At 37.6% G+C, this 19,534-nt stretch overlaps 1 protein-coding gene across 1 annotated transcript; it reads right to left on the reverse strand.

Annotated features, from left to right (window-relative positions):
* Nucleotides 1–1,410: 1,410 nt before the first annotated feature.
* Nucleotides 1,411–18,488, reverse strand: LOC134639819 (tyrosine-protein kinase Mer-like). Its single transcript, XM_063491268.1, has 7 exons — nt 18,270–18,488; nt 16,991–17,282; nt 16,805–16,905; nt 8,934–9,225; nt 8,748–8,848; nt 2,796–2,911; nt 1,411–2,721 (listed from the first exon to the last, which is right to left on the reverse strand). The coding sequence occupies exons 1-7, from the start codon at nt 18,349–18,351 to the stop codon at nt 2,500–2,502; spliced, it is 1,206 nt and encodes a 401-aa protein (XP_063347338.1). The 5' UTR covers nt 18,352–18,488; the 3' UTR covers nt 1,411–2,499.
* Between the last annotated feature and the right edge of the window lie 1,046 nt (nt 18,489–19,534).

Here is a 19,534-nt window from a genome sequence, read left to right on the forward strand (position 1 = left end):
TCAGCTGTAAAAGTAGGAATATTACAATCACTCGATAAAACTAGATAATATAGTTAGTATTTATTTTTCTTTTATTTCTTTTCTATTGTTTTCTTAATTTCTATTGAAATAAGTTGCAAATAATCTATTACCTAATAAGAAAAACGTATATGAAACCTACAGAGGAACACAAGATCTCTTTAATCTTAGAGTTACAAAAATAACAACAGAACAAAAGCTACTACTAAATCAAACTACTCCACCACGTGGTCACTTTTGCTACTGATCTTCCACAAATAGAATAAGAATCCAAGGTCCATTTAGAAGCTGTTGTTGAACTTTCAGTCATATTCTAGGAACGCTGTTCAGTTACTGCTGGAGTTTAGGTGTTGTTGTTGTTTTTTTTATCACATTACTGTATTTTCTTGTGGACGTTGATGCTGAGATTCAAAATTTATTCTTGAGAGAAGTCGACAAAGCAACACTTCAACGTTCATCGAGCTTTTTTCTGTAGATTCTTGTTTGGCATTATTGATTAATGGCCACATTTCATTTCTCATTGTAAAGCTTCACCAAACATTATCAGTATTAACAGTTACATTTTAACTTTCTCTCTCCTGACCAGTCAGCGCTCTCCCGTGGAAACACCTGTGGAGTGGGTTTAAACTCAAGTGGGATTTGAGAGACGATATCATATACTAGATATTACTCAGTTCTTTGTGCAACTTCACAGAATGCAAATTCATAATTGCTTATACTTTCTGATAACAAATCAGACCATCTCCAAAAGTGCATCAGCATCGTCTTGACAGACGTTTGTATCTCCTTCCTCTTTCAGGTACCAGGTTTTGACACAGCCAGTCTAATTTCTCTGTGGGATCACTGCTACGTTCACACTGTAGGTCTTAATGCTCAATTCCGATTTTTTTGATCAAATCCGATTTTTTTTTTTGTCTGCTTGTTCACACTACAAATAAAATGCGACAGCAAACGCGCTCTAGTGTGGACCCTCAAAGCGGCCCGCATGCGCAAAATAAGACGTCACACACAACGCGCTCTTTTAGACCCAGTGCAAACAATATTGTTTGACTGATGGCCCTTAATATAAAGACTTCGGACTTTACGTTTCCCAATTTTTGCTTTAAGTTATTTTGTTATTTACATAACAATGTAAATAACCTAATAATTATCCTTATTGCTGTTTTAGAGAGGAGCGGTGCTTCAAAGGATACATGCAGATTTCTGTCAGAATCTGCAGATTCTACAGTATAAATAAAATGTTCACGTTTCGCCTGCAGTGTGCACGTAGCCTAGTCTCACATCTTGATCACCTTTTCCGAGGAATACTTGCTTGTGCAGTCCAGATATGGAAAAGGAAGAGAACAAAAACTTAAAGTAAATGTTTATTTTTTAAAGTTAGATCCATAATTTGCTGGACACACACACAGATGTAGTTTCGTCCCTGTGCACCACTACAGTGGATTTTAAATCAAAAAATCAAGATGAGATTCAAGCACAGACTTCCAGTTTAATTTTTTTTCAAAAACAAAAATCAGAGGCTCAAAAGTAATTGTACAAAGTAACATAAACTTAAATACAAGGGATGTTTTAATACTTTAATCCTTTAAAATTAATGACTGCCTCCCTTGACATACTCTGCCAGGCCTTTACTGCAGCTGCCTTCAGTTGCTCCTTGTTTGTGGGTCTCTCAGTTTTGTCTTCAGTAACTGAGAAGCTGATTTGGCCATTGAAGAATATCCCATTTTTTTCCCTTGAGAAACTCTCTCTGCTTGTGCAGTGTGCTTTGGGTCATTATCCATCTGTACTGTGAAGCACTGTCTGATTGGCTGTGCAGCATTTGGTTGAATATGAGCAAAGTATAGCCAAGAACACTTAACAGTTCATTCTGCTACTTATATCAGCAGATAGATCATCAATAAAGACCACTGATCCAGACTCACTGACAGCCATGCATTGCTATACAGCCATAACATTGCCTTCACCATGTTTGACTGATAATGTAACATGATTTAAATCATGTCTCCTTCATTTGCACATACAGTAATTTGGGCCTCATTTTTAAACAGTGAAAAGCTATAGAATTGAGATTCAACCATGCATTCAACCTGTGCCACGAAATATCAAGGGAGTAGGCATCACCTTGTCAGTCAACTGTCCAATTATTTTCTGAACAGGGCTCGCTGTGGGCAGGTCAGGTAGTTGTGCAAGTGCTGAAAATTCCAGTTATTATTGCATTGGAACTGTGAGCAGGCTTACATTAAGCACATTTTGGATAGTAAAGTAGTCAGTTAATTACACAGTGCTCCTGAAAGCTAAACAAGAATGATGGGAAGGAGGCAGGAGCACAACACACAGGTCCTGTATTGTAAATATCATCATCGTTTGTAAGACAAACACAGACCGAGCATTTTTATATGCTGGGTTTTAAATGCTGGGATGAGTTTAATTTCATTTAGGAATACTTTGCATTGTTAAAGTTTTCTTGGTGTGCATTATAATTCAACCTTTAAATCGTTCCTGTAGCGTCAACACACCTCCTGTGGTGTTGCTCTCGACCCACTTGCTGTTTGGAGAGGCGCCCTGTTCATTACTGCAGGAAACACTCAGGTTGTACTTCGTCATAGCCTGCAGTCCAGGGACTTCGCTGTGAAAAGGCGGCACTGTGACGTTGATGAATCTGGTGGTCGTCACTTCCCCTTCTCTCCGACTGACCTCTCTAACCTTAGATCGGAGAACGTGTGATCAGTATGATGCTGTTAAACAATGGCACAGTTTGGATTAAACATGGGGCTTACTGTGATTTGGCACGTGGTGAGTGGAGAGAAGCCATCATGCCCAGGAGTCCAGCTCAACGTCAGCTTATTGGACTGCCTCTCTGTCACAGTAACATGAGTAGGAGGTCTGGGACGAACTAGAAAACACCAAAAAACCAGCATCAGCTACCATCTTGTAAAGCATTGGCATGTGCTTCATAACACTGACGTGTGCTTCTCTGGATGTGGTGATGCCCTTTGTGTTGTTAGCTTCACAGCTGAACCGAGTGTATTTATCCACACCTGCAGTTGAGATATTTGAGTGAATCATGTAGCACTTCAGTGCAGCGTGAAACAAAAACAACCAGTCTTCAAGGTTATGACAGCACTGACTCAGCTCCACTGTTATTAATCTATAAGACAAAGGCAGAGCACAAACCAGCAACACATTGTCGCCACTCTCAAACTGATTTGTTTATGAGTCAAAGGTGAATCTGGGGCAAAACTGGCATGTCATTCTCAATGAAGAAGTGAGAGTGAGCCCCGGCTGAAACATCATATGGAAAAAAAATCTCATTTAAGAATGATTCACTCCTTGGGGGCGCTAGTGAGGCATGTGCGCGTGAAGACGTCCCTCGGGATAGCTCGTCAAAATGACTTAAAAAAAATCTTTTAATACGCTCAAAAGCACGTCAAACACATTTTTTCGTCAAATTCATAACCTGCTGATTACTGTGGATATATTTCTTGGAGCTTCTCGACAATGGTGAAGCCCAAACTTCGATGCGAAGAAGAACGATGCGAGCGATGTAGGCCCGGAACCCTCTTCGGACTCACCTGGTGGGGACCCCCGCCTGCACTGGAAAAGGATGAATGCGAGCCGTCCAATAAAGCGCTACTAACAGCTATATTTAGCTTGCGTTCAGAGATAAATTCCATCAAGTCTGAAATGTGCGCTACACTGGACACATGCATATTTGAGATTTCTACCACCATAAGAGGCAAGATATCATCCTTGAACCAGAGCATCCAGGCCTCAATTTCGGACATAAAAAGCGACGTGGCCAGGTAATGATAACACTTTGATTGAACTGCAGGACTGGGCCTGACACCACTCTCAGACACCTCCATACATACATATATACACATGCACACATATACACATTTTAAATAACCCCAGTAACACCTCAAAGGATGCACAACCTACAGATATATATACCCATACCAACATAACCGTACACCCGCACACACATGAAAATATTGGACAAGAACACCTTGGAAACAAGGATCTTTTAAATTTAATTCCCCCCTTAAATTGTATCCCTGTTCCCTTTTAGAAAACAATCTTAGAATATTGTCAGGAAGTAGGTTGTTTGTTGCTTTATACATAATTTGTGCAGTGAGAAAATTAACCAGATCTGTGAATTTTCGAATTTTTGATTTTAAGAACAGTGGATTTGTATGATCTCTGTAACCAGTTTTATGGATTATCCTTATGGCCCTTTTTTGTAATATAAAAATTGATGATAGCGAACATTTGTAAGTATTGCCCCAAACCTCTGCACAGTAATGCAAATACGGTGCAATCAGTGAACAGTAGAGAATGTGGAGTGATTTGTAGGCCAGAATGTGTTTTACTTTACTCAAAATTGAAACACCTCTTGAAATTTTGTTATGTGTATGATTTATATGCGACTTCCAGTTTAATTTATCATCTATAATCACACCAAGAAACTTATGTTCAAGTACTCTTTCAATTTCCACACCATCTATAATAATCTGCACTTGTGCAGATTCTAAGGGAATTCCCAAATAAGACTATTTTAGTTTTACTCAGATTTAGCGATAGTTTGTTCCTGTTAAACCATTTTTAAATTTTGCACATTTCTGAAGTAATTGTATCCAGCAGCTCCTTTAGTTTCCCCCCAGAACAAAAAATATTTGTGTCGTCTGCAAATAATACTAATTTTAATATATCAGATGCCTTGCAAATATCATTTATATAAATAATAAATAATTTTGGACCCAGTAAAGAGCCTTGTGGAACACCACAAGCAATGTCCAAGCATGAGGAGGAATGGACACCCAGCTTCACAAATTGTTTCCTGTCACTTAAATAATTTTTCACCCAGTGCAGTACAACCCCCCTTATCCCATACCGGGTCATACTGGGTCAATACATCTGGGAATTGACCCAGATGATTTATTTATTTATTTAGACAGAGATCTTGTCCTACGATTCCTTCTATGACCTTCTTGACGATTGTCATGTCAATATCATTACAATCAGTAGATGTTTTATATTTACACATGTGTACAATGTCAATTATTTCTTTTTCCTCCACTGCTGTGAGGAACATTGAGTTAGGGTTCCTATCAATCAGGCATTCACTACAGTCTACAGATGTAGATTTGGTCCAATATTTACAAAATAATGATTAAAGCTGTTGACCAGATCAGCAGTGTTTTCCATAATATTGCCATTGTCAATAAAATATTGAGGATAACTTTTTTGTGCAGAATTATTTTTAATGATACTATTTAAAACATCCCATATTCCCTTCATATTATGTTTATTGTTGATCAATGTTTTACTATAATACTCCTTTCTACATACTCGTATAATATTGGTCAACTTATTTTTGTATTTTTTATATTCATTTTCAGCATCTTTTGTTCTTTGTTTTAGGAATTCCCTAAAGAGTGTATTTTTCTTTTTACATGCATTTAGTAAACCCTTAGTGATCCATGGTCTTTCTGAATATTTGTGCTTTCTGTTGTATTTTATTGTTGGACAGTTTTTATTGTATAATTCCATGAATATTCTTAAAAATATTGCCATATGCAATATCAATATCAGTTTCTCTGTAAACATTGTCCCAGTCCTGATTTAACAGATCGTTCTTAAGTGCATTCATAGTTTCTTCTGTCCTTACACATCTGTATCTCAGTTGTTCCTCATGCTGATTTCTCTTGTAATTAGTGTCATAAACTGCAAAAACTGGTAGGTGATCATTGATGTCATTAATTAATAATCCGCTCACAATGTTGTTTTCCATATTGCTAGTGAAAATATTGTCGAGTAAGATGGCACAATGAGGTGTAATTCTGCTAGGCCTGGTTATTTTAGGATGTAAACTCAAACTGTACATAGTGTTTAGAAATTCGTCGGTCATTTTATGCTTTTTCGGATTCAGCAGGTCAATATTAAAATCACCACAGATAAACATAACTTTTTGATTTGTTTTGGAGAATATTTCTTTTATGAAGTCATTAAACACTTGAATACTAGAGCCAGGTGTTCTATATATAGATCGAGCACATAGAATGATTCTACTCGGCCCATCATCTTGAGATTGCATTACTACCACGTTCGCAAGGAAATTCTGTGGAAAGCTGCAGCGAACAGGAGCCTGACGTATAAGGAGTTTAAAATAAACATCTTCCCAGATTTCCCTCCCTCTGTTGCCAAACGCAGAGCAGCATTTGCAAATGTGAGAGGAATACTAGATGGGATGGCCGGCGTCAGGTACGGACTGGTATACCCTGCAAAGCTGTTAGTGACCCATGGTGGTGTGAGGAAAACTTTTACCTATCCCAAAGGCCCTCGACTACGCGGAGAAGCACCTCTCCCATCCACCTTAAAATGTATTAAAAGCAAGGATATATCTATATATCTATACGTTCACACAGGACTGTGTTTTTTCTTTTCCATTTATATTCCACTTAAATGTGAATACGGAGCGTTTATTACTATTGACGAGCTGTCAGTTAGAAGGTAAGAGTTAGTAGGTTAACAGAGGTTAGCAGTAGCAGTACGGGGAAGTATATTGTGTTGTCCTTTTGTTGTTTTTTATTTTATTCTACTTTACTTTTTGATTGTTATATTACCTGTTGTGAGTGCTTCCCGTAGTTCTCTTTTTTCTTGCGCCGCTGCTTGTTAACCGTTGTAAATGTGGCCAGAGTTCACACTCGTGTTTATTGATTTAAATCTGTTTTTTCTAATGTTTGTTTGGGGGGTTAGTAGGGAGGGGAGGGTGGTTCCCACACCCAGCTGTTATGTTGTCGCTTTAAATACTGCAGAGCCGGATAATAACATTTCCCTACTTTTCATTGACATGGCTGCTCAGAATAATGTAAGCTTACAAAGCAGTAGAAATGTAACCTTCCTTAGTTGGAATGTGCGAGGTTTAAACAATCCAGTTAAAAGAGGGAAAGTTCTTTCTCATCTTAAAACATTGGGACCGGATATTGTGTTCTTGCAGGAAACTCATTTGAAAGATAAATTTCATATACGATTAAAATGTAGGTGGATTGAGAATGTGTACCATTCTACCTTCCCTGCTAAAGCGAGAGGTACAGCTGTGATGATAAAGAAGGGTATTCCATTTGTACATAAAAGCACAATATCAGACAGAAACGGATGCTATTTGATTGTGGTTGGGGAGCTGTTTTCTATACCTCTCACTCTACTGAATATATATGCCCCGAATGTAGACAGTCCATCTTTCTTCAAAAAAGTGATGGCACTTATCCCAGGCATGTCCCAAACAAACCTTATCATTGGTGGGGATTTTAATTGTGTGTTGGACCCCTACCTTGACAGGTCTTCTTTAACTAAGCAGGTCAGGAACAACTCCAGTGCTTTTCTTAACACTTTAACTGATAATTCAAATGTGTCTGATGTTTGGAGAATTGCAAACCCCACTGGTAGGGATTACTCTTTCTTTTCAACTAGGCATAATTCATATAGTAGAATTGACTACTTTCTTTTGGATGCCAAATTAATGCCATATGTCATTGACACAAAATATCACAATTATTGTCATCTCGGACCACTCCCCTGTCACATTAACCTTAAACATCCAAAATGCAACTAGACCACAGCAAACATGGAGGCTTAACCCTCTATTGGCTTAACCCTCTATAGGATTTTCATGAATATTTGGAAACACGGATCTCTCTGTATTTTGATGTAAATGACAACTCAGAAACTAAGCCTGCTACACTTTGGGAGGCCTTTAAGGCCTATTTAAGGGGTACTATTATCTCTTTTGAATCAGCCAGCAGGAAGAGAAACCGGGCTAAGCTCCTTGACTTGGGCAGACAAATTAAAGATTTGGATAAAGAGAATGCCATCCACTATGCTACATAAGAGAATACTGTCTTTAAAATATGAATATAATAATCTACTCTCAGCAAAAATACCACTACTGTTGATAGTAGTGGGATTAACTGTGAAGTTTAAAGGATTATGGTCTCTGCTCAGATTCATTCAATTGCTGCAAAACTGATCAGAGAGCTCATCACACTACAAATGGATGACGGCCCAAAGCACACTAAAAGCAATCCAAGAGTTTCTCAAGCAAAAGAAATGGGATATTCTTCAATGTGCAAGTCAGTCACCTGACCTCAATCCAATAGAGCATGATTGCTCTTATTAAATACAAATTTGAATAATAAAATAGACCCACAAGGCTTGTGCCCCTGTAAATGGACTGGGTATAAAACTGGTTTTATACCCAGTTAATGCAATTTTTTTGTAAAGAATTAAAACTGGATGTCTGCAATTGTTTGATAAAGACATAATGACAGTGTAGTGGTGTACAGAGGAAAAACTAAAAATTTGTTCAACAAATTAAGAACCTAACTCTAAATTGTTTGTTTGTTCATAGAGAAACCAAAATGCAGCATGTCTCATGGCCTGTTGGTTAAGGTTCAAAACTGAAATACTGTCAAGCAAATCTTTGCTGCCCTTATTTTTCCGATCACTTTCAATAGTCATAAGAATCTGCAAAATGTGGTGTTTTGGAAAAATTTACAGTATTAATGCTAAACTAGCCTAATCCCCAGACTTGTAAAACTATATTGTTATGTTCTTGTCCTCTGGTTGCTTGACAAATGTTGGCTGACATAAGTCAGATTAACGAAGTATGAAAGAATGCGAAACGTGTGGACAAAGAAGTTTTGAATACTCTGGATACTAAAACTCACCTTCTACCTGAATGCTGATCGGATCAGACTCTACCAACATGTTACTGATACTCAGTCGGCATCGATACTCTCCAGCATCCACTCTCTGCACATGTTTAATGCTGTAATATGTAATGCATAAGGACACATCAGTTTATGTACCTAATCTGTCACATCACACACATTTCACCTTCATGTGATACATACATGACAGTGGAGAGGAGAGTTGATACCCCATCTGTGATGGAGTGGAGCTCATTCATCACCACATGGATGTTTGGCAACAGCTCGTTACTATCCTTCACCCACAGGATGGCGGGCTCCAGTCTGGTATCAGGAATGTCAATGGAACAGTTCAGTTTGGCTTCATGGCCCTCTGACAGCTGAATGGTGCCAACGGTGGGCTTAAAGCGGAGTTTCCTGAGCTCATCTGGACTCAGATACATCCGAGAAACAACTCGAGGTATCACAAGAAGCTCCGAGGTCCTGGAAGGTTGTGCTGTTTACAAAAGGCATGTTAGCTTATGTTAGAATGAATAAATGGTAAAATGGAAATATACTTGATAAAGATATGGTATAGATTTTACAAGAAAAGATTTCATGTAACACTGCTAAGCTTTAAAACAATGAAGAGTAGGTTTGACAGTAAGTAAAGTAACATTTTGAAGTTTGGTGGGGAGGGGTTTTCTCAAACAACTGATTATTAATTTAAAACATTCCAACAACATCTGGATGTTTCGTTTTCACTGTGAGAAACGTTTCTTCACCCATCCCAGTGATTTCTTTAGACCGAAACTAGTACCATTGCCTAACAATGACCTCGCGACCCATTGTTAGTCAGTGGTACCATTTTCAGTCATTATATAGATGAACTGTTTATAAGGTTGGGGAAACCTGCAGGCAGTCATGAGAAAAAAAAATAAGCCTACATTGATGTCAACATTAATGTAGAGCGAAATAATCAGTTAGTCAAGACAAAATGCCTGAATTCTCTGGTTAATTCTGTTTTAAAACTTAAACTAATGTCTTTCAGTTCTGTCCTGATCTAACACATAAAGTAATATGAACATGACAACTTTAGGGAACATTTTGTACTGGGCGTTTTATACACAGTCTCCCATTTTCAGGGACTAAAAGTTTACTATCAGTTGAATGATAAGAATTTAAATGGTCAGGGTAGGCCTTTCATTTCATGACAAATGAAGCAAACATAATATCTGGAGTTGATTTGAAGTATTGTAGTTGTATTTTATAGCTTTTCTTGTAATTTTGAATATAAGACCAAAGAGATGTCCATACCGGTAAGAGGGGCCATCATTAGGCTGATGAAACAACATGAAGCTATTAGAGAGACAGCACAATTCTTAAAAAGAAGCAATAAACTGACCAGTTCAGGACCAATGAAAGCCCTGAAAGACCACAGAGGACTAAAGTGTGTGATCACAGAATTATTTCCATGGTGAAGAAAAACAGCTTCAAAACTACATCTAATCAAGTCAAGAACACTATCAAGGAGGTAGACTTAACAATATCATGATCTACGGTCAACAGACGTCTTCAAAAATGTAAATACAAATGGTTTACAATGAGCAACAAACTACTGGTCACACTCAAAAACAAGAAGGCCAAATGACACTTTGCTAGAAATCATCTAAAAGAATCTGAACAGCTCTACAAAAAGTTTTGTACAGATGAAACCAAGGTTAACTTATACCAGAAAGACATAAAGTAAAAGTATGAAGAAGGAGAGAAACAGCTGAAGGTCCAAAATGTCTGTGAAGGTTCTCAGTCATCCAGGTCATCGTAGTTTAAGGAGCTTGGAAAGAAAAGCGTCTGGACTTCTTTAGGTTTCTCTCACATACCGGGCCATTTGATCTCAGTAAATCACATGATAAGGTGGGGTTAGGTTTCACAATGGGTTCACTCGAAACCTTGGCTGATTGTGACCCACACCTTCGCTTGTGTGATTGGGTAGAGGATCAATAGGGGGTCAATGACCCTCTTGGGGAATTAGTGGTTAACAACATGGTCACTTTACTTGGACGTTTTCTAACTGTCTTCATTGGAATCTGCTTTCAAGGTGAGTAGCATTGGTCATAACTATAAGGAAAGAGAGCTACAAAAGTTGGAACATGTTTTTAATTTTTGGCATGAGGCGTGTTTTTCTCTTTTACCAAAATGTTTGCTTTAGCTAATGTAACTTTAGCCGACAAGGTCCAGCTTGTGTGTCATGACGAAACGTAACCTAATAAACTGACATATGGCCTTTTTTATGGGTTTAATATAGCACGGACAAAATCAAAATTATTGTGCCTCTAGCTTTAAGGTTTCACATTCAGCCACTCTTGCGATATTAGCAAGCCAACTCAGCTAATTAATAAAGCTCATTTCATATTGTCTCTGTACTTGTAAATTTCTTTCAAGTTTACAGGCTGTTGTATTTTGGTGGAAGTTCATTTTGGCAATATTTCCAATAACTGACTGGGTTCAAAAAGAACTTTTGGCAGGACTGCTATGCTTGTTGTCATCTGTTTACCCCTATGTAATCACTTAAGTTGTTATGTACTGCTGCATGCTAAGCTGCAAGAGTACACTGAGGATTGAGACAAAATATGGTCTGCAAACCAGCATTATATTAGTTTTTAATCAGATAGTCCTCCAGTGTGCAGTAATGATATTGTACAATTATTTCTTTACCTGAAATACTTTATGCTTAACAACAGCTCCATATTTTTGAACTCTTGTGATCAGTATGACCAAATTGTGAGTTTCCATACTAATAATTAATAATAACTAATAATTGGTATCAGAGACACTGATTTTTGGCATGGTATACTGCAGAAGTCCCTTGGGTTGTTTCTGATTTTGTGTGTGTGTGTGTGTGTGTGTGCATAATTTAGCTTTTAATTTAACTGCATTCCCTGTGTTGTAACAATAATAACATTGTTTATATACAACAATATAATTATAACATATATCTTTATTTTATTTTAGGTCTGTGAAGCCAAACTTGATGCTGGGCATTTATTTTTGTCAATGGAGTCAAATGGTAAGTTACCTTTTGTGTATTTTTTTTATACGGGAAATACCACAGATTATATTGTAATTTAATAGCTCTGTAGAACAAATGATATAAAGTCTGGGTAACTTCTTAAGAAGTAATATTGCGCTATCGATGATCACATGCAGGTGGCATAAACTAAATATTCAGACATGCTACCAAGAAATGATTCATTAACAAAAGCAATGGAGCAGACTGTTTAGGGTCTTGTGGTTGTAATAACATCCATAACTGAAGAAAAATTCAGTTATGGAAAAATTCTGCCTGTACTCTCCACCCCTCTTCTTCTATTGCTCAGGCTGAAGCAGAATTTGCCCGTCTTACATCTGTTGACCTGAAAGGGTCCTGCTTTGCTGGGCTTGACCAATATGGAGAGGTTCATGGAGCTGTACAAAACCAAGAGCGGCATAGCAGGGCTAACTAGGCTCATGCTTCGATGATGATGTAAGTGTTCAACTGCTAAATGTTCTCCTTTGTTTAAGTTTTAGGTTATCCAGTTCAACTGATGAACTCATTCAAAGAAAGCTGATAAGTAAAGTCTGTCATCACATTTCACAACTGGACACTTAGTGTGTTAACTTTTACTGAATCTGTGTATATTGGTGGTAGGTTGGGTATCATATTCTACTTGAATGTGCTGATCAGCCTGACGCAAATTAAAAGATATCAAAATATTAAAACAAACAAGACAGGTGTAATTGACCCAGTTATCTCCAATGATAATCATATATTGATGCAATTATGTAGCAAAAAGCTGTGAATTTGTAGCTGTCTACATGCGTCATAAATACTGTGTAAAAAGTTTTGTTTTCTTTTTGACTTCTTTGACCAGAGCTCTACACAAAGGAAGAGGACAGAGGACCTCATTTTCTCAAGGAAGATCCCTCACACACTTTCAAGACTGTGAAGGTTAGCATCGTTTCTTTTAGTTAATTCAATAATTACACCACCAGAGTGGATTTTAAATCAAACAATCAAGATGTGATTGAAGTGCAGACTTTAGGCTTTAACTCAAAGGGTTAACACCCTACTCCCTGTAGATGCCACATGATAACATGTATACTTTTTCCTCACCAAATGTATTATTACGAGATCTGTGACACTGGATTTGGTCTGGGTTTCAGAGATACTAACTGGCAAACTAGCATTAATGTTAGTTTCTTGTGTTTATTCATGTCTTCACCAGGGTCTTTGACATTTCGCTGCTGTACTGTTCACTACAGCTTTGCATTTGATTTCTCACATTGTATATTGTAATGGCAGAGATATTAGGATAGTTAAGGGGTTGCAGTGGCTACTACAGCTGTCGGGGCAATACTTTGGTGAAATGTCCTGGACCCTGGAAAAGAGATTGTGTAGACTGGGTAAGCAGTTAAAGGTCACTGGCCCAGAGTCACTGGACAGCTGGGTAAAGGTGGATGTTGATATTCAGTGCCAGTTATGCAACCTGTCCAGCCATGTCTGTATTCTCTTTTTTCATGCTGTTAATATAAAGGAAAAACAAAAATCTGTTACTGATTAAAGAAGCATTGTCTGTGGAGCCACATTCTGATCCTGCAGTTTAGTTCAGTTTGCACATTTCATGTATTCTCAGTTACATTTGACTCAGAGCACAGCCAATATTTTCAACTGCTTCCATCAGGTCGTCGTTATAAAGTGCCTGCAGTGAAGACAAAGAGACATAGACTGTCTTTTGTACCTAGTGCTATTATCACAGTTAATAACACTAAACCATGAGTGTTGTTGCCATTGCACATTGCACTTTTTTGATGAAAAATCTAGGTTGTTTTATCAGGCTTATATTGTATTATTTTGGTGTGTGTATGTGATGTGTTGGTTGTCTGTTTGTTTGTTTGTACGGACATACTGCAAATCAATTTCCCTGTTAGGGACAATAAAGTTACCATTGACCATTGACCATTGACCATTGAATATTTAGCACAGGTAAATTTAAATTTAAATTTTTGTTCGCATTCTGCAAATGAAGACATGCTCTGTTATTTATGAACATGGTCTTTGTTTAAAGCAAGAAATGGATTTGTAACGTGGGGGTGCATATTTCATTCTGAAAAAAAACTTCAACAACTAATAAGTGTTACCCAAAGTCACTCACCATCATCCAAGGCATCAATATGGCTCTTCTTTGGAAAGACATGAATTCTAAAGCACAAGGGACATTGTGTATTTTTCTAAGTCAAGTATGGTAAATCTTTTTTTGTTCTTTTTGTCTTTGAACCCTTTTATAGCCGACAGATATTGAAGACACGTTTACTAAGAGATGAAAGTTGGCATTGTGATGGTGAAAGAAAAAGGCATCATCGATGTGTTGGTTGTCCTTTATGCGGCAGTAATCCTGTCTAATCTGAGGGATGTCCTGAGTGCCATTTCCATGCTGATGAGTCTTCTTTTTGCCCTCAACATAGACTATCCAAAGGAACTTTAGTACACTTTTGAAGTCATTCAGAAGGTCCTCATGAACATTGGTGGAAGGCAGTGCTCCTCACTTGTGCATGGTCTAAGAAACAGACTCTTGCGGAAAGTCATGCAGAACTGCAATTGTATGCTCACAGCGTTAAGGACAGTTTTTTTTTTACGGTTTGTTTTTCCATACTTGCAAGTTCTTATGTTTCACTTTTGTATGTCACTAATTGACTAGACTTTACATTCCAGATTAGACAATAACTCATTTTTTCACGGGTTAAGAAACTTACTTTTGTGAACAACAATATAATGGTGGACTCTGCAGATGCTTATCTCATGCAAGTCTGTAGTTTTTCCTTTGTTTTGCAATTGAGCCGACTGAAACTGATGTTTCTGAAATATCCATATTATCAAATGTTTCAGAAGCATGCAGAACTCATTTTCAGAGCAATTGGTTCTGTGGAATTTGTTGCAGTTGTAAATGAAGACAAATACAAGAGTTTGAAGTCTTAGTTGTTATAAAGTGATCTTTACTGTCACTTATCAAAGGTTTTGTACTATTTTAATATTTCAAGTTTTATGCTAACAGGTGTGACTGAGCACAGATGAAGTTTAAAAATGTTTGCAAATGTAAAGAATAATTTTTCTAAAATAACAAGTGTCCCCTTGATACATTACATTAATGCAGACTTTATGTTGTTAATTTTAACACAGCAGTTTTTATCTCATCCTGTTGAAAGTCTGATAAGCTCATGCCATGGTGAGGGTTCTGTTGTCCAACTGTCCACAATTCACAAGAATCACTACTGCTCCTAGAGTCTGGGTCAGAATTTAATCAAACTTGTGCAAAATAATCATCTGTCTTCACCCAAACTGGGCTCAAGACCAAATTCTAATTTATTGTTTCACAGGGAGCAACCTATGAATTTGGATGGATTGTGAGCCTGATGAGCTACATCACTGATTTTTCTGTTTCTCAGATTACTGAGATGGTGCAATAAAAGTTGAAAGTTGGGTGCTGAGTAATTGTCTTGTCATGTTCTTAAAACAAACTTTCTGCATGAAATGATCAGAGTTTTTTTTTTTTTTACATTTTACATCCAGTCAATCAACTCTGATAATTAAAATGAAACTGGTTTGCAGGTTCACACAGCTACCTTAAGGAGCTCAGTTAATGAATAAACTTTAATCAACTTAGCTAACAGATTATGTTAGTTAAAATAGATTCTTAAGTTAAAAGAACTAATAAAGCATTTGAATTAACTAAAAAACCTAAGTCAACTAAATTAGGACAACAGATTAAACAATAGATTATTTTAATTTAGCGGAAATACTTTTCCCAAGTAAAAATGACTATTAAAGCAGTTGAACTGACTAACAAACCTCAGTGAACTAAACTAAGACAAAAGTTTAGACAACATGTGATTTTTTTTCATCAAGATAACAATTGGAGGTGTTACAAGTACAAACTCTATTTCTTGACTTAACTTAAAATTTTAAGGCAGCCCTTTACATCATATTTTTAAGTTGAAACAAGTTATATTTTACAGCGTACAGTCACTGAGTGGACTGATCACTAGTGTTTACTGATGATGACTGCTGATAGTAGTGGGATTAACTGTGAAGTTTAAAGGATTATGGTCTCTGTTCAGATTCAATTGCTGCAAAACTCAGTCTGGGTTGAGGTCAGGTGCCAATAGAACATGATTGCTCTTATTAAATACAAATTTGAATAATAAAAGACATCCACGAGCCTCGAGCCTCTGTTAATCGACTGGGTATTAAACTGGTTTGAATTCTTAGTTAACCTCCTAGGACCTGCCGTCCACATATGTGGACATCACATTTTTGGTTATTTTGACCAAAATACTCAATTTTGCTCTACATGGGCCTGATATCCACTTACAAGGACATTATACTGCTACTGTTCTATCAAAATTTCAAATGAATATCCTCATTTGTGGCTCTCATTTTTCTTAAAAACAAAAATAAGGTAAAAAAAATCTGGAAATTCTTTGTTTTTGCATTCATCAGGCCCCAATATGCCCAAATATCAAAGAGAAATTAAAAATACATGCCGTGGAAGAGTTCGGGTCTTAGGAGGTTAATGCAATTTTTCTTGTAAAAGCAGTAGAATTAAAACTGGATGTCTGCGTCTCAATCTCATCTGGATTGTTTGATAAAGACATAATGACAGTGTAGTGGTGTACAGAGGAAAAACTAAAAATTTGTTCAACAAATTAAGAACCTAACTCTAAACTGTTTGTTTGTTCATAGAGAAACCAAAATGCAGCGTGTCTCGTGGCCTGTTGGTTAAGGTTCAAAACTGAAATACTGTCAAGCAAATCTTTGCTGCCCTTATTTTTCCGATCACTTTCAATGGTCATAAGAATCTGCAAAATGTGGTGTTTTGGGAAAATTTACAGTCTTAATGCTAAACTAGCCTAATCCCCAGACTTGTAAAACTATATTGTTATGTTCTTGTCCTCTGGTTGCTTGACAAATGTTGGCTGACATAAGTCAGATTAACGAAGTATGAAAGAATGCGAAACGTGTGGACAAAGAAGTTTTGAATACTCTGGATACTAAAACTCACCTTCTACCTGAATGCTGATCGGATCAGACTCTACCAACATGTTGCTGATACTCAGTCGGCATCGATACTCTCCAGCATCCACTCTCTGCACATGTTTAATGCTGTAATATGTAATGCATAAGGACACATCAGTTTATGTACCTAATCTGTCACATCACACACATTTCACCTTCATGTGATACATACATGACAGTGGAGAGGAGAGTTGATACGCCATCTGTGATGGAGTGGAGCTCATTCATCACCACATGGATGTTTGGCAACAGCTCGTTACTATCCTTCACCCACAGGATGGCGGGCTCCAGTCTGGTATCAGGAATGTCAATGGAACAGTTCAGTTTGGCTTCATGGCCCTCTGACAGCTGAATGGTGCCAACGGTGGGCTTAAAGCGGAGTTTCCTGAGCTCATCTGGACTCAGATACATCCGAGAAACAACTCGAGGTATCACAAGAGGCTCCGAGGTCCTGGAAGGTTGTGCTGTTTACAAAAGGCATGTTAGCTTATGTTAGAATGAATAAATGGTAAAATGGAAATATACTTGATAAAGATATGATATTGATTTTACAAGAAAAGGTTTCATGTAACACTGCTAAGCTTTAAAACAATGAAGAGTAGGTTTGACAGTAAGTAAAGTAACATTTTGAAGTTTGGTGGGGAGGGGTTTTCTCAAACAACTGATTATTAATTTAAAACATTCCAACAACATCTGGATGTTTCGTTTTCACTGTGAGAAACGTTTCTTCACCCATCCCAGTGATTTCTTTAGACCGAAACTAGTACCATTGCCTAACAATGACCTCACGACTCATTGTTAGTCAGTGGTACCATTTTCAGTCATTATATAGATGAACTGTTTATAAGGTTGGGGAAACCTGCAGGCAGTTGAGACTGAAAACGCACTCTCCCACTGAAACGCAACGTGTTTGAGCATGCATCGGGACAGTTAGAAACATTATATAATTTTAGAGAAAAAGTGGAAATTATCATAACAGTTAATCAGGGCAAGGGTTATTTACTGCATATTATTTAAGAGAGTGAAAAAGAACACATTGGATTTGCTTTTTAAAGGGCACGCATAGCAAAATTGGGCCACGCAAGGAGAAAAACAAGGTGATTTACGCAGTCAGGATTTTTAAAGCTGTTCTATGAATTACAGGACTTTTAATTTATAGCTATCCTGACGTGCTCTCACTGCCACCGTTCCGTTTATGCCACATTTTGTGACTTAATTAAAAAGCAAAATGCTACAAAAAGAAATCTACAGAAATCTTCTAGGCTTTCCAGCGACTGATACAAAACTATTTAACCAGATATTTAAATCTGTCCCAGCTGCGGTCCGTCATGCTGAGGAATGCTTCTCTCTCTGCAAAGTAGTGGACAGGAGACCCGGACCGAGCTCTGAACTTTAGGGGAATGAAGTCAGTGCAGCAAAACACATTCTTTGAAAGAAAATTAACAACTTACCGCTGACGGGAATCCACACAAGTATTGCTATAGTCGTAGAAAACAAAACCACCCAATCGGGTTTTTCTGATTTCTTTGCCATGACCGGTCCCGAGAACTTAAACTGCTTATTTTCGTCCCACAGCACAAGTCCGCAAGCGTTTTAAATATGACGGGATTGTGCCAAAACGCACAATTCAGCTGCGACAATATCCAACATCACCCAGCAGAGTGGCTTCAGCGTCGCTTGTGTCAATAGTTGCAACACCACGTAGCTGAAGAGGGGGGGAAAACGTTTACCAAGTGGCACGTCACAGATGGAATCCCACGAAGGCGGGACTGCGTGTGGAAATATAGATGATATATCTTTATGCTGTCTGTGGGAAATACTGAAAGTTAGCCTGAAGTCAGCTGTAAAAGTAGGAATATTACAATCACTCGATAAAACTAGATAATATAGTTAGTATTTATTTTTCTGATATTTCTTTTCTATTGTTTTCTTAATTTCTATTGAAATAAGTTGCAAATAATCTATTACCTAATAAGAAAAACGTATATGAAACCTACAGAGGAACACAAGATCTCTTTAATCTTAGAGTTACAAAAATAACAACAGAACAAAAGCTACTACTAAATCAAACTACTCCACCACGTGGTCACTTTTGCTACTGATCTTCCACAAATAGAATAAGAACCCAAGGTCCATTTAGAAGCTGTTGTTGAACTTTCAGTCATATTCTAGGAACGCTGTTCAGTTACTGCTGGAGTTTAGGTGTTTTGGGTTTTTTTTAATCACTTTCAGATGAACAGAATTAACTTTTGGAGATTGACCATTACCAGTTTATCATATAGGCTGGAGACCTTTGGTCAAAGAAAAGTATTAATCCATCTGAACTCATTAATATTTGTAGGTACAACTGTGTTCTGGGATATCCTACACTTCCGTGTGCAAACATGGATAGCCTGAGGTTAAGAAAGGAGCAAGAAGGTGGTCCCATGATAGTGCAGTTTTTGTTGTGGCCTGCCAGGGGAGACAATTTCCAGACAATTTCTTACTGAGTTTCATTTAATACAACACCATGTGTCAGTTACTAATTGTGGCCCTCTTTATTTATTTAGGTAAAGCGGGCCATGCTTTACAGCATCGTTACCCTGCCTCTAACTTAGGAGTGTGCAGTCAAAATGTGGCAAGTGTTCAGTGTTATAAATATCTCCCTTTTGATTCAAAGCTGAATTTCAAAGCAAACACTGAAGCTGTGTGCAGAAAGGGGCACCAGCGGCTCCTG

Source organism: Pelmatolapia mariae, linkage group LG13 (assembly GCF_036321145.2).
Source record: "Pelmatolapia mariae isolate MD_Pm_ZW linkage group LG13, Pm_UMD_F_2, whole genome shotgun sequence".
Classification (NCBI taxonomy): Eukaryota; Metazoa; Chordata; class Actinopteri; order Cichliformes; family Cichlidae; genus Pelmatolapia; species Pelmatolapia mariae.